The sequence below is a fragment of the Phyllobates terribilis genome, unplaced genomic scaffold, assembly GCF_046119375.1.
Source record: "Phyllobates terribilis strain yellow unplaced genomic scaffold, ASM4611937v1 Scaffold_5__5_contigs__length_657084704, whole genome shotgun sequence".
NCBI lineage: Eukaryota > Metazoa > Chordata > Amphibia > Anura > Dendrobatidae > Phyllobates > Phyllobates terribilis.
The window spans coordinates 1,760,394-1,773,705 of NW_027362765.1; the positions used below are offsets into that span (position 1 = coordinate 1,760,394).

The 13,312-nt window shown below is 44.8% G+C and overlaps 1 protein-coding gene across 1 annotated transcript; it reads right to left on the reverse strand.

Moving 5' to 3' along the window:
• Nucleotides 1-1,738: 1,738 nt before the first annotated feature.
• On the reverse strand, nt 1,739-10,911 carry LOC141270850 (uncharacterized). Its single transcript, XM_073680946.1, has 2 exons — nt 10,771-10,911; nt 1,739-4,614 (listed from the first exon to the last, which is right to left on the reverse strand). Exons 1-2 carry the CDS (start codon nt 10,814-10,816, stop codon nt 3,644-3,646), a joined length of 1,017 nt encoding a protein of 338 aa, XP_073537047.1. The 5' UTR covers nt 10,817-10,911; the 3' UTR covers nt 1,739-3,643.
• Nucleotides 10,912-13,312: the final 2,401 nt, after the last annotated feature.

The window sequence follows — 13,312 nt, forward strand, 5'->3', positions numbered from 1 at the left end:
GAGTGTATATACTTACCTCCGATGGCCCGCGCTGTCCTGCTCACTCCGTTCTCCCGGCTGCCGGCAACTTTGAATTGAAAGACCTGCCGACGTCAGCGTCACGTGACCCGTCACATGACTCTGACGTCACCGCAGGTCCTACAACTCACTGCAAGTGCCGGGAACCAAGCGGGAGTGCTGCGCGGGCCGACAGAAGGTAAGAATACATTTATTTTTTATTTTATTCTTCTTTTTACAGCTTTTTTAATGGTACCTGGGTGTGGATGAGACTCTCCTCTCCTCCACACCCGGGTACCATCCGCACATTAGAACGCACCAATTACGCAAGTACAAATGCTGTCTAGCGGAATTGGCGCGTTCTAATGCAAGTCAATGGCGGCGAAATCGCCGCGTTTCCGCAAAATTAATTGACATGCTGCGGATTTTTGACCGCAGCGTTAACGCTGCGGAAAAATCCGCATCATGGGCACAGCACATGCGGATTTCCATTGGGGAACATTGCTGCCCTTCTACCATGCGTTTTTCATGCGTTTCCGCGGCGTTTACGCAACTGCAAAAACGCCGCGGAAACGCATGAAATACGCATCGTGTGAACACAGCCTTAGTCTAAGTTGGCTCTTCAGATTGCATGGTGATAAAGAACCTGAGGGCCATATACCTTCAAGAAAAAGATCTCATAAGGACACGTTGCCTTGAATTGTGAAGAACACAATAATGTTTTCCATACAATTCTATTGTGTTCTATTCAGGATATATTAACCCCTTAAGGAACAGAGCTTTTTCCGTTTTTGCTTTTTCGTTTTTTGCTCCCCTTGTTCCCAGAGCCATAGCGTTTTTATTGTTTGGGCAATATGGCCATGTGAGGGCTTATTTTTTGCGGGACGAGTTGTACTTTTCAGCGCCATTACTAGTTTTACCATATCATGTACGGGAAAACGGGAAAAAAATTCAAAGTGCGGTAAAATTGCAAAAAAAGTGCAATACCACAGTTGTTTTTTATTTATTTTTTTTACCACGTTCACTGAATGCTAAAACTGACCTGCCATTCTTATTCTACAGGTCATTACGAGTTCATAGACACCAAACATGTATAGGATTGAGTCATTCCATGTCAAGTGGACCAGTGGTCCCCACTCGACCTCCGATTTTGCTGAAAATTTATAAGGATGTACATGTAGGGCCAGTTCTCAAATACATTGGGCACTGTTGACCTTTCACTGGAGGTTCCACCAAGCCTGCGGCTTCAGCTAAGAGGATTTTGCAAACTTTGGCACATAGCCATTAGAGTTCTATACTGGCTATGATGCTGAAATTTGGTATACTAGCTCAACTTTTGCTGCTAAACACGATAAAATTATTACCGGCTATGACAAAACAATATTTCGGCCTCAATTTTGTGTCAAAGTAGCTTGTAAAACGCGTCGCATAAAATTTATGCCAAACTTTGCTCATATATAACTCAAGACCAAAAACCAATAGTAACTGGTGCTTTGCCCTGTACATCAAACATCTCCATGACTTTGCATTGCTGCAATATCACGGTCAAATCATATGTATTTGTGGAAATATTCACACACACATATGATGAAAAACTTAAAAAAAAACGAATTTTACCTATTTTTAGGTCAAATTTCTCAAAAAGGGTACCCATAAAATATATTAATTCTGATATCATTAGAAAGAGCACATTTTTCTCTACAAGGATCATTGTTTTTTTTTTTTTGGAGTCTCTCAGTTTAAGAAAAGAAAAATGCCACTGAACATGGTGTTATTTATTAATAAGCAATGAATGGTAACTGCACTATTCAAACCCTTGCGTTGGTCCATGGTGGTTATACCACAACCAATTCCCTAAGAATTGGTATTATAATCCTATTAAGAATTGTAATAATGCTGTCTTTCGAGAATTGGCAGCCCCATCACCTAGGAGCCATGGCCGATAGCCGTGCAAGGCCAGCCGCGGGCGGTCTCTTTATCGCAGGTTCCGAAGCCTGAGGGTGGGTGTCTTTGCCTAGGATCCCAAGCCTAATATTGGGTATCTTTTGTTGGTTCCAAAACCATAATGTTCAGTCTAAGTGATCTGGAATTGTTGCTGAATTTGCAACATAATCGGTTCAGAGAAGCTGTATTGTCGGCCCACTGCTGTTGCAGCTGGTGCTGGAATTATTGCAATGATTGACTGCTCGGGAATCCAGCATGTATCATTTCTCACAGGCCAGTGAAAGAAGCTAGCTGGTCCATGAGGATGCATAAAATTTATTAATGCATCATGGTCGTCGACTGAAATTTCAGAAATATTTCCAATCCACCAGTTCCTATCGTAAATGCAGGCAATGTATTGCCCTGGCTGGAGGTTTGCAATTGGCACAAAAGGCATTTCTGATCTGACAGATCTATCTACATGGGCAATGAAAGATGCTGGGTCATTTGACACCCTTGAAATGTGAATCTTTTTGTCATCAATTTGCACAAACTGGTGATTTTCTCTTGTTCCAGCAATTGTATGTCCATCTTTGAACCTTTCCTCTTGAACTACCCGTATTTCATCAATTTTTTCTTTTGGAACAAAAAAAAAATTTGATTCCATGCATTTGCTCGTTGCAAAAGTTGAATAAATCCACCGGGGTCAGTATTTGGTTTTCAGTTGGGCGTTGAAGACTGGTACGAGCTGCCAACCTCTTTGCTGTCCCTCCAATCCCATCACAGGGTGACTTTCCATGACTGGTACCAAAAAAATTCCATTCAGCGCTGATATTGAAATCAGCATTGTGGTGGCACAAGTTGAGAAAATTTTTTACATTTTTGTACTGGGCTGCAGATCCATCGCTGAAGTAGTGGATATGACGAATCCCATAGATGAGAGTCTTGAGATACTCCACAATTACTGTTAAGAAAGTGTGGACTGCAACTGTGTCATGTCGTGAGCAATCACTGATTATGCACAAGCTGATGTTCTGCGCAGCTTCACCATTTAACTCCTTGAAGTAAATTACAAATGGGTGTACTGTAGCTTGACTATTTTCCCAGTGGAAACCTTGAATGGCATCTTGAACAATAAATGAGTAATTTTCAGCAAAGTCCATAAGGATCACAAGCTCTCCAGGTCTCAGATTTTCCTTCAACGATTTCAAATAGCTACTTTGGTGCTTGGCGATGTAGTGATGGCTACAAAGTTTAGAAATTTTCAAAACCAATTCTTCAATGAAATCTTCTATAGTCAGTTGTTTGGTATCAAGCGTGCCTCGATGAGTATAAATCCATTATTTGAACTCAATAATATCTTCAGGGTCACTGTTGACAAACACATTGACTAGAAATTCTTTTAAAACTTCAGGACCCGGGCATTTATCACAACGGCCAAGCATACAGTCCTTGGATTCAATTCCACAGACCATTTTGCATATGAGCTCTTTGTAGTCATCATTGATTGGGCATGCTGCAAGCATTAGTTTGACATTTTGGTGAATGGTACACACACAAACGGAATGTGTTCCAGCAGATCCAACGGTTACGCACCACTTTGGCCGAAGCTCACAAAACTTGGAAAATCCAATTTCAGGGCCTTTCCGATCCTGATAGGCAACAAACATTTCCCTCATATTGCTCAGTAATAGTCGCTTTTGCATCTGCTTTTTTTCTCCTGCTATTCACACTGATACATAGTCTTTTTTACCAGGGCACATTCGACTGAATTCATCATCCTCAAAAAAGCCTGCACCTTTTTCTTCACTTCCTCAGAAACTTTCTTGCCACACTTGATTCTAGGTAAGGCTAAGATCCCATGTTCACATTTAAGCTTTCGAGCTTGTTTGACCATTCGTTCAGAGACACCGAATTCGTCTGATATAGCCTTAATGGACCAACTTTTAGGTGCCAATGTCAAGATTTGGACCTTTTCTGCCCGACTGGACACCTGCAGCTTTTGCTTCAAATCTGCCAAAAGGTGATTGTAATCCAGACACATTTTGCACTGTGCTGTTTTTGTTTGCTCAATGTCTTTCGGCTCAAGCCCTCCAATTGAAGCAATCTTGCTAGGAAATGCATTTTGCACCTGGCTTATCTTTCTCCTTGCATATCCAAGTGAATCCCGCTGGCTTACCCGTGGATATTTCAGAGGAGAGACGCCAATGGATGTTAAGCTTGAATTTAGAATTTCAGGAGAACATTCCATTCCATCTGGATCTGATTCAGAGGAAACTGGATCAGCTGATTTTTTCCTGTTAGCAAATTCTTTTCGACATGATGCACACATCTTCTGGCCAGGCTTCACATCATTCTTTGTAAATTCGTTCAACTGGTCAGCTGCTAACAAATTGATAGCTCGCAAATTCTTTTTGGTGTTATGACCTTTCTTCCCAAAAGGATTGCAACACGATTTTTGCAAATGCTCATATTTGGTCAAGAATGAAGCTTCACGGTGTAAACAGATTTGTGAATGTTCGTCAAAATTTAGTCCCACTCGTCGACGCAGCAATTTCTGTTCATCCAATCCAAAGCTTGTAAACAATTTCAACTCATCCTTGCTATGGGTGAATGTCTTAAGGCGGCACTTCGAATTGTTCGCAAGGCCGATAGAGCACTGGGCCGATTCTTCATCAATTTCTTTCTCCAACGCTAAAAAATAAATAATATATGCATTAAAATGTAACAATAGTCAATAACTTTTCATAAACAAAAAGGTTTATAGGTTTTTGATTATAATAGACATTGCTAGCAACAATACAACTCTGTAACATGTGATAAGAATCTGAAAATCAAACACAAAATCAATGCATTACGCGCATAAATAACACCATGTTCAGTGGCATTTTTCTTTTCTTAAACTGAGAGACTCCAAAAAAAAAAACAATGATCCTTGTAGAGAAAAATGTGCTCTTTCTAATGATATCAGAATTAATATATTTTAGGGGTACCCTTTTTGAGAAATTTGACCTAAAAATAGGTAAAATTCGTTTTTTTTAAGTTTTTCATCATATGTGGGTGTGAATATTTCCACAAATACATATGGTTTGACCGTGATATTGCAGCAATGCAAAGTCATGTAGATGTTTGGTGTACAGGGCAAAGCACCAGTTACTATTGGTTTTTGGTCTTGAGTTATATATGGGCAAAGTTTGGCATAAATTTTATGCGACGCGTTTTACAAGCTACTTTGACACAAAATTGCGGCCGAAATATTGTTTTGTCATGGCCGGTAATAATTTTATTGTGTTTAGCAGCAAAAGTTGAGCTAGTATGCCAAATTTCAGCATCATAGCCAGTATAGAACTCTAATGGCTATGTGCCAAAGTTTGCAAAATCCTCTTAGCTGAAGCCGCAGGCTTGGTGGAACCTGCAGTAAAAGGTCAACATTGCCCAATGTATTTGAGATCTGGCTCTAAAAATTTACAGAACCTCTATTCAAACCTACATGTACATCCTTATAAATTTTCAACAAAATCGGAGAAGGTCGAGTGGGGACGATTTTTAAAACTGGTCCACTTGATGTGGAATGACCCGGCTTCTTTTATATTTAAGTGGTGAAAAAAAATTCCAAAATTTGGTAAAAAAAAAAAAAAAATAGCGCCATTTTCCAAGACCTGTAGCGTCTCCATTTTTCGTGATCTGGGGCTGGGTGAGGGCTTATTTTTTGCGCGCCGGGCTGATGTTTTTATTGATAACATTTTGGGGTAGATCCGATGTTTTGATCGCCCATTATTGCATTTTATTGCAATTTTGCGGCGACCAAAAAACGTAATTCTGGTGTTTAGAATTTTTTTCTCGTTACGCCGTTTACCAATCGGATTAATTCTTTTTTTATTTTGATAGATCGGGCGATTCTGAACATGGTGATACCAAATATATGTATGTGGGGTTTATTTTTTATTATTTTATTTTGAGTGGGGCAAAAGGGGGGTGATTTAAACTTTTATATTTTTTTCATTTTTTTTATTTTTTTAAAAACTTTTTTTTTCACTTACTGCATGCTTCAATAGTCTCCATAGGAGACTAGAGGCAGCAGTTGTCTGATCGGCTCTGCTACATACAGGGGACCAGCAGGTCCCCTGTATGCAGCAGAAATGGTCCTGTGCTATGAGCGCCGACCACTAGGTGGCGCTCATAGCGACGAGATCATGACAATCACAGGCGTCTGCTGCAGACCCTGGGTTGTCATGCACGCCCATCGGCGACCCGCGATCACGTGGCGGGGTCGCCGGTGGGCGGGGCTTATGACGCGCTACCCGGAAGCGCGCGTTAAATGCCGCTGTCGGAGATTGACAGCGGCATTTAACAGGTTAACAGCCGCGGGTGGATCGCGATTCCACCCGCGGCTGTTGCGGGCACATGTCAGCTGTAATAATCAGCTGACATGTGCTCGGTTCAGTGAGGGCTCAGCGCAGCAGCCCTCACTGAACGGGCAGTACGCAAAAATGCGTACTAATACGGCATGGGTTGGAAAGGGGTTAAAAAAAAGTCTGGTCCTTAGAAGTTATAAAATGAGGTCAATACAACCTCAGGTGAACAACAACACATCACAAATTACACCAGGTCATCGAATATTTACCAAAAAATAGACTTAAATGCAAAAACAGTGTGTGAAAAAATAAAGGGGTTGTCCAATGAAAACAAGCTCCAATCTACAGGAACCTTCACCCCCTTTAGATTGGAACGGTGGTACGCATGCTAAAATGCTGCTCCATTCATTCTATATGAGGCGGCCATGAAGTGCGCCCGACTTTTTTGGACCGATGAGACAGAGTGGCCTTACAGAGAAGGGTACTTGGATTGGACGCCGAGTTATGGACCCCAAAGCAGCACTGAATATGATGTACTAGTGGGAGTCACGAGTGCAAGGGTTCAAGGGTGCCAGTAGTGGAAGACATAGTGCGCGAAACCGAAGAACAAGTAAGCAGACCTGCTGATCAGCACTGCAGTGCTGAGGCCGAGTTATGGCGAAATAGGGAGCGACAGTGCGCCTCACCAGTCCTGGAGTATATTACAGAGGAAGGATACTGTGTGGAAAATGCTTTATACTGTAAAGGAAACGTCCAGAACACTTTGTGCCCGATATCCCTTGTATGCTGGGACGTTGCTAGGGTCCTAAAAGATCAGGGGCCAAAGCCCCAATACAACCTCCCCGCCACTTAAAAGAGGACCTATACATATATAATTACTGTACACCATTGTTGCTAACCTAAAATACACAACTAAAAGACCAATATTCCCAAAATTACTTCTATATAAGGCAATAATAATCCCGCTACACAATGCCCTCTACCATCAACACTACACAGTGAGTACATAGTATTATGATATGACCATTGCCTCTACATAAAAAAACACACTGTACAAAGACCATCTGACTTCTCACATTTCCAGCACCGTCCCCATCTATTCCCACCCTGCACAACCTCCCCATGCTGCCTGCTCTTCCGACGTGGAATAGGAACCTCAATACTTCAAAAATTATGTCATTACTATGATTACCCTCCACCAATTAATGCTACAAAGACTGTGTGCCAGATAAAGGGGACCTATAAAAATAATAGCGTCCCATAGAAAGTAGTAAAGACCCCACTGTGCTACCTAGCAAGTAATAATGCCAGATATGCTCTTATGAAAGTTTCAATATCTGAACTGTTCCCTCCAAGCAACAAATACCGTTGAGTATCCCCTTTAAGTAATAATGCCCCCTTAAAGCCACAATCAAACTACACCCAACTACAAAGTTCTTCTTCAAGTCTATGGACGATGATTTCGGGGTGGTGAAAGAAGAAATTTCTGATGATGCACCCATTTGAAAGAAATAATGTCCTGAGTGCCCCCATAGCACCCTGTATATTGTATGATAGTCCCACAGCTCACTACACACTGTATGATGGTCCCCACAGCTCCCTATGCACTGTATGATGGTCCCCATAGATCCCTATATACTGCATGATGGTCCCCACAGCTCCCTACGCTCTGTATGATGGTCCCCACAGCTCCCTATGCACTGTATGATGGTCCCCACAGCTCCCTATGCACTGTATGATGGTACCCACAGCTCCATATGCACTGGTATCATGGTCCCCACAGCTCCCTACGCTCTGTATGATGGTCCCCACAGCTCCCTATACACTGTATGATGGTCCCACAGCTCCATACACACTGTATGATGGTCCCCACAGCTCCCTACGCTCTGTATGATGGTCCCCACAGCTCCCTATGCACTGTATGATGGTCCCCACAGCCCCCTATGCACTGTATGATGGTCCCCACAGCTCCTTAGATACTGTACGATGGTCCCCACAGCTCCCTAAACACTGTATGATGGTCCCCACAGCTTCCTACACACTGTATGATTGTCCCCACAGTTCCATAGATACTGTATGAGGGTCCCCACAGCTCCCTAGACACTGTATGATGGTCCCCACAGCTCCCTGTGCTCTGTATGATGGTCCTCACAGCTCCCTATGCTCTTTATGATGGTCTTCACAGCTCCCTATGCATTGTATGATGGTCTCCACAGCTCCCTATGCATTGTATGATGGTCATCATAGCTCTCTACGCACTGTATGATGGTCCCCGCAGCTCCTTATGCACTGAATGATGGTCCCACGGCTCCTTATACACTTTATGATGGTCCCCACGGCTCCTTATGTACTGTATGATGGTCCCCGCAGCTCCCTACGCTCGGTATGATGGTCCCCACAGCTCCCTATGCACTGCATAATGGTCCCCACAGCTCCCTATGCCCTGTATGATGGTCCTCACATCTCCCTATGCACTGTATGATGGTCCCCACAGCTCCTTAGGCACTGTATGATTGTCTCCACAGCTCCCTATGCATTGTCTGATGGTCCCCATAGCTCTCTACGCACTGTATGATGGTCCCCGCAGCTCCTTATGCACTGAATGATGGTCCCCACGGCTCCTTATACACTGTATGATGGTCACCACGGCTCCTTATACACTGTATGATGGTCCCCACAGCTCCTTATGTACTGTATGATAGTCCCCACAGCTCCCTACACTCGGTATGATGGTCCCAACAACTCCCTATGCACTGCATAATGGTCCCCACAGCTCCCTATGCACTGCATAATGGTCCCCACAGCTCCCTACGCACTGTATAATGGTCCCCACAGCTCCCTATGCCCTGTATGATGGTCTCCACATCTCCCTATGCACTGCATAATGGTCCCCACAGCTCCCTATGCACTGCATAATGGTCCCCACAGCTATCTATGTATTGTCTGATGGTCCCCACAGCTCCCTTTGCACTGTATGATGGCCCCCGCAGCCCAATATATACTGTATGATGGCCCCCACACCCACTTGTACGCTATATTATGGCCCCTACAGCTCCCTTTATACTCTATGATGGCCCCACAGCCCCTTATAAACTGTATTCTGGCACCCACTCCCCATTTTATATAATATGATGGCCCCACTGCCCCTTATTTATAGCATGATGACTCCCATAGCCCCTTACAGTAAGATAGCACCCACACCCCTTATATATACAGGTGCATCTGTAGCGCCCCGAGGGCTCGGTTGCTACAGAGGTATTGCACCTCATCCAGATGTGCGGTATCTCACTCTCAGGTAAGGATGGAGTGTGGATCAGGACCCCGACACCTGCATGCATTACACCACAAGTCAGCAGTCTTCCCCATGATTGTGGAGCCTACTGAAACAGACTATGGGACATTTTGAAACACTTAGGAAGCCGTTACAGGTGTTTTTTGATAATTATTCTAATTTACTGAGATAATAACTTTTGTGTTTTCATTGGCTGTAAGCCATAATCATCAACATTAACAGAAATAAACACTTGAAATAGATCTCTCTGTTTGTAATGACTCTATATAATATATGAGTTTCACTGTTTGTATTGAAGAACTGAAATAAATTAACTTTTTGATGATATTGTAATTTAGTGAGATGCACCTGCATATGATGACTGCTGCCCCCAGTGGAATATATGCGGTGTCTATTTTGGGATATTTTAGTACACCCATGATGATACTATAGACAGCCATTATACCTGGAATGGCCCCTTCCTTGCGTGCCTTGCTTTTTTTTGCTTACATGTCTAACAATCACATATGTGTTGTGTCCCTTCCCCCATCATCCTATTCTTCTATTGCTGAATAAATATGATAGATTTTATACTCCCTGGACTCCTTTGATCGTCTTTTACCCTGCGGGGTTTTCTTTCATATATGGACTCACTGTGTGGTGGTGATGGTAGAGGACATTGTGTAGCAGGATCATTTTGGCCTTGTATAGTAGTAATTTTGGGAATATTGGTCTTTGTATAGTGTATTTTAGATTAGTAACAGTGGTATAGTGTAATTATATATGTATAAATCCTCTTTTAAGTGGCAGGGAGGTTATATGGGGAAACATGTACTTTGGGGCTGGGGTCCCTGATCTCTTAGGACCCCAGCAACGCTCCTGCACTGGGGAAAAGCAGGGTCTGGAGGCCACTTTAATATCATCATCATTTTATGGATATGACGCCAAAGAAACTAATGAAGTGCTTTGCAAAGTGCCATAATTTTCACAATTCTGAAAACAAATTGTAAGTTTAGTTCCACTATAAGTGATGTTAATTCTGTTATGAGAGCTAACCTTCTGAGACAATTTATCAATGCGGTGTGTGAATTGTGACATTAAGCTTTGCTACATCTATACATAGTGAAGTTCAGGATCAAAATGCTGCAGGTCCCATCTCTTCTACAGAACAATCCCATGGAAATAAAGCTGATCATTTTATCAGATGGGATCATTAGAACTTACCTGGTTGGATCCTTTGTTTCTGGTGGTTTCTTTCCCAGGTCGTCATTAAGGCCCTTTACAATAAGCTCCAAAAACTCATCGGACTTTCTGAATCTTTCAAGCGTTTTCTCAATCACAGAAAGGACAGAAAGGAGGCGCTTATCCTGGCAGAAGAGAATCAGAGATATATTGTTCTACATCTTCCAGATGTTTGGATTTATCTACAGACTAATGATTAATCTCACATGAAGAATGATAATATTATAAGAGATCACAACTTTGGGGTAAAATTATTCAATTTTAAAAATATATATATATAGCAATTACATTATTCTGACAAGACCAATTTTTTGTTTTTTTCCTCCCCTTTTTCCCAAAAAATATAACTTTGTTTTTTCATTCACATAGACGGAGGGCTTGTGTTTTGTGGGACTAGTTGTTCTTTGGAATGACAACATTCAATTTAGCACATAAAGTATTGAAAAATGGGGGGAAAATCAAAGTAAGGTTATTATTTTTGTTTGTTTGGGTTTTTTTATGAACATTTAAAAAAAATGTGGTTTGTGAGACCATTTTCATCTTGCGAAGACCTAATTTTATAAAATGATCCCATTGATGGAGTTGTCGGCTTCTTCTTGTGGAGAGATCAGTAGTTACAAGTTTCTGATTGCATTTGCGAGGGAAGTTGAGTGACCCAAAAACCACAACCACAACCATGGCACTTTACTGTCCTTTACAGCATTGACCCGACGTGTAATAGATTTATATGTAATGAAAGATTGCACTTATGTCAATGCAGCAGAAACAAATATTGTTTTACGCTTTTTCTTTTTTATAGTTGGCCAGAAAACCGCAGAACCTTAAGCAGAAAATGACATGAATGAGAACATCTGCCCGGCTTGTACCGGATCCGGGGGTGTTACGTACAAGGCGAAGGTCCCAGAATAAGGATTTGCTTCATTTTGGTGCAGAGTTTCTAGTAGTTTCTGGTTACTACTGTTACAGGCAGATGCCGTCTGCATAATACAGCCAGCACCGCCTCAACCCCTCCATGAATGTGGACCCCGGCACAAACACTCAGGCACATCCTTTTATGCTAAGACATTAATAATTCTACAATTATCACACACAACTTATATACAGAGACCCCCCAACCGTCCCTGATCCAATGGGACTGTCCGGCTGTCGCTGGAGGTTGGGGCTATGTCCTGACGAGCTGTGTTCTGTCAGGACAGTCTGTGTAGTACAAGAACGTCTCATGCCGTGCATGCTGCTGTGATCGCTCCTGGAGAGGGGCAGCATCCGCTCCGTACGCCTCGTATATGCCCGGCTCCGCTCCGCAAGCCTCGTACACGCCCGGCTCCGCACGCCTCGTACACGCCCGGATCCGCTCCGCACGCCTCGTACACGCCCGGCTCCGCTCCGTACACCTCGTACACGCCCGGCTCCGCTCCGCACGCCTCGTACACGCCCGGCTCCGCTCCGCACGCCTCGTACACGCCCGGCTGCGCTCCGTACGCCTCGTACACGCCCGGCTCCGCTCCGTACGCCTCGTACACGCACGGCTCCGCTCCGTACGCCTCGTACACGCGCGGCTCCGCTCCGTACGCCTCGTACACGCGCGGCTCCGCTCCGTACGCCTCGTACACGCGCGGCTCCGCTCCGTACGCCTTGTACAAGCCCAGCTCCGCTCCGCACGCCTCGTACATGCACGGCTCCGCTCCGTACGCCTCGTACACACGCGGCTCTGCTCCGTACACCGTGCTCCGTACGCGTCGTACACACGCGGCTCCGCTCCGTATGCCTCGTACACACGCGGCTCCGCTCCGTACGCCTCGTACACACGCGGCTCCGCTCCGTACGCCTCGTACACACGCGGCTCCGCTCCGTACGCCTCGTACACACGCGGCTCCGCTCCGTACGCCTCGTACACACGCGGCTCCGCTCCGTACACCTCGTACACACGTGGCTCTGCTCCGTACACCTCGTACACGCGCGGCTCCGCTCCGTACACCTCGTACACACGCGGCTCCGCTCCGTACACCTCGTACACACGCGGCTCTGCTCCGTACACCTCGTACACACACGGCTCCGCTCCGTACGCCTCGTACACACGCGGCTCTGCTCCGTATGCCTCGTACACACGCGGCTCCGCTCCGTACGCTTCGTACACATGCGGCTCCGCTCCGTACGCCTCGTACACACACGGCTCCGCTCCGTACGCCTCGTACACACGCGGCTCTGCTCCGTACGCCTCGTACACACGCGGCTCTGCTCCGTACACCTCGTACACACGCGGCTCCGCTCCGTACACCTCGTACACACGCGGCTCCGCTCCGTACACCTCGTACACACGCGGCTCCGCTCCGTACACCTCGTACACACGCGGCTCTGCTCCGTACACCTCGTACACACGCGGCTCTGCTACATCCCCCCTGTAAACCCCTCCTGACCCCACACATAAACTTCAGCTCATCCAGCACCATGACAACCAGCACAGCAGAGTCCTGCATCCACTGAGGCCCCTGATCATGTGACCCCTGACTCCTCCCCTCCTGTGACC

Bases quoted from the DNA above. Each gene is read 5' to 3' on its own strand.
- LOC141270850 (XM_073680946.1), bottom strand. From the start codon at position 10,816: ATGACGACCTGGGAAAGAAACCACCAGAAACAAAGGATCCAACCAG. The intron at 4,615-10,770 runs GTAAGTTCTAAT...TTTATTTTTTAG, and splicing joins GAAACAAAGGATCCAACCAG to CGTTGGAGAAAGAAATTGAT.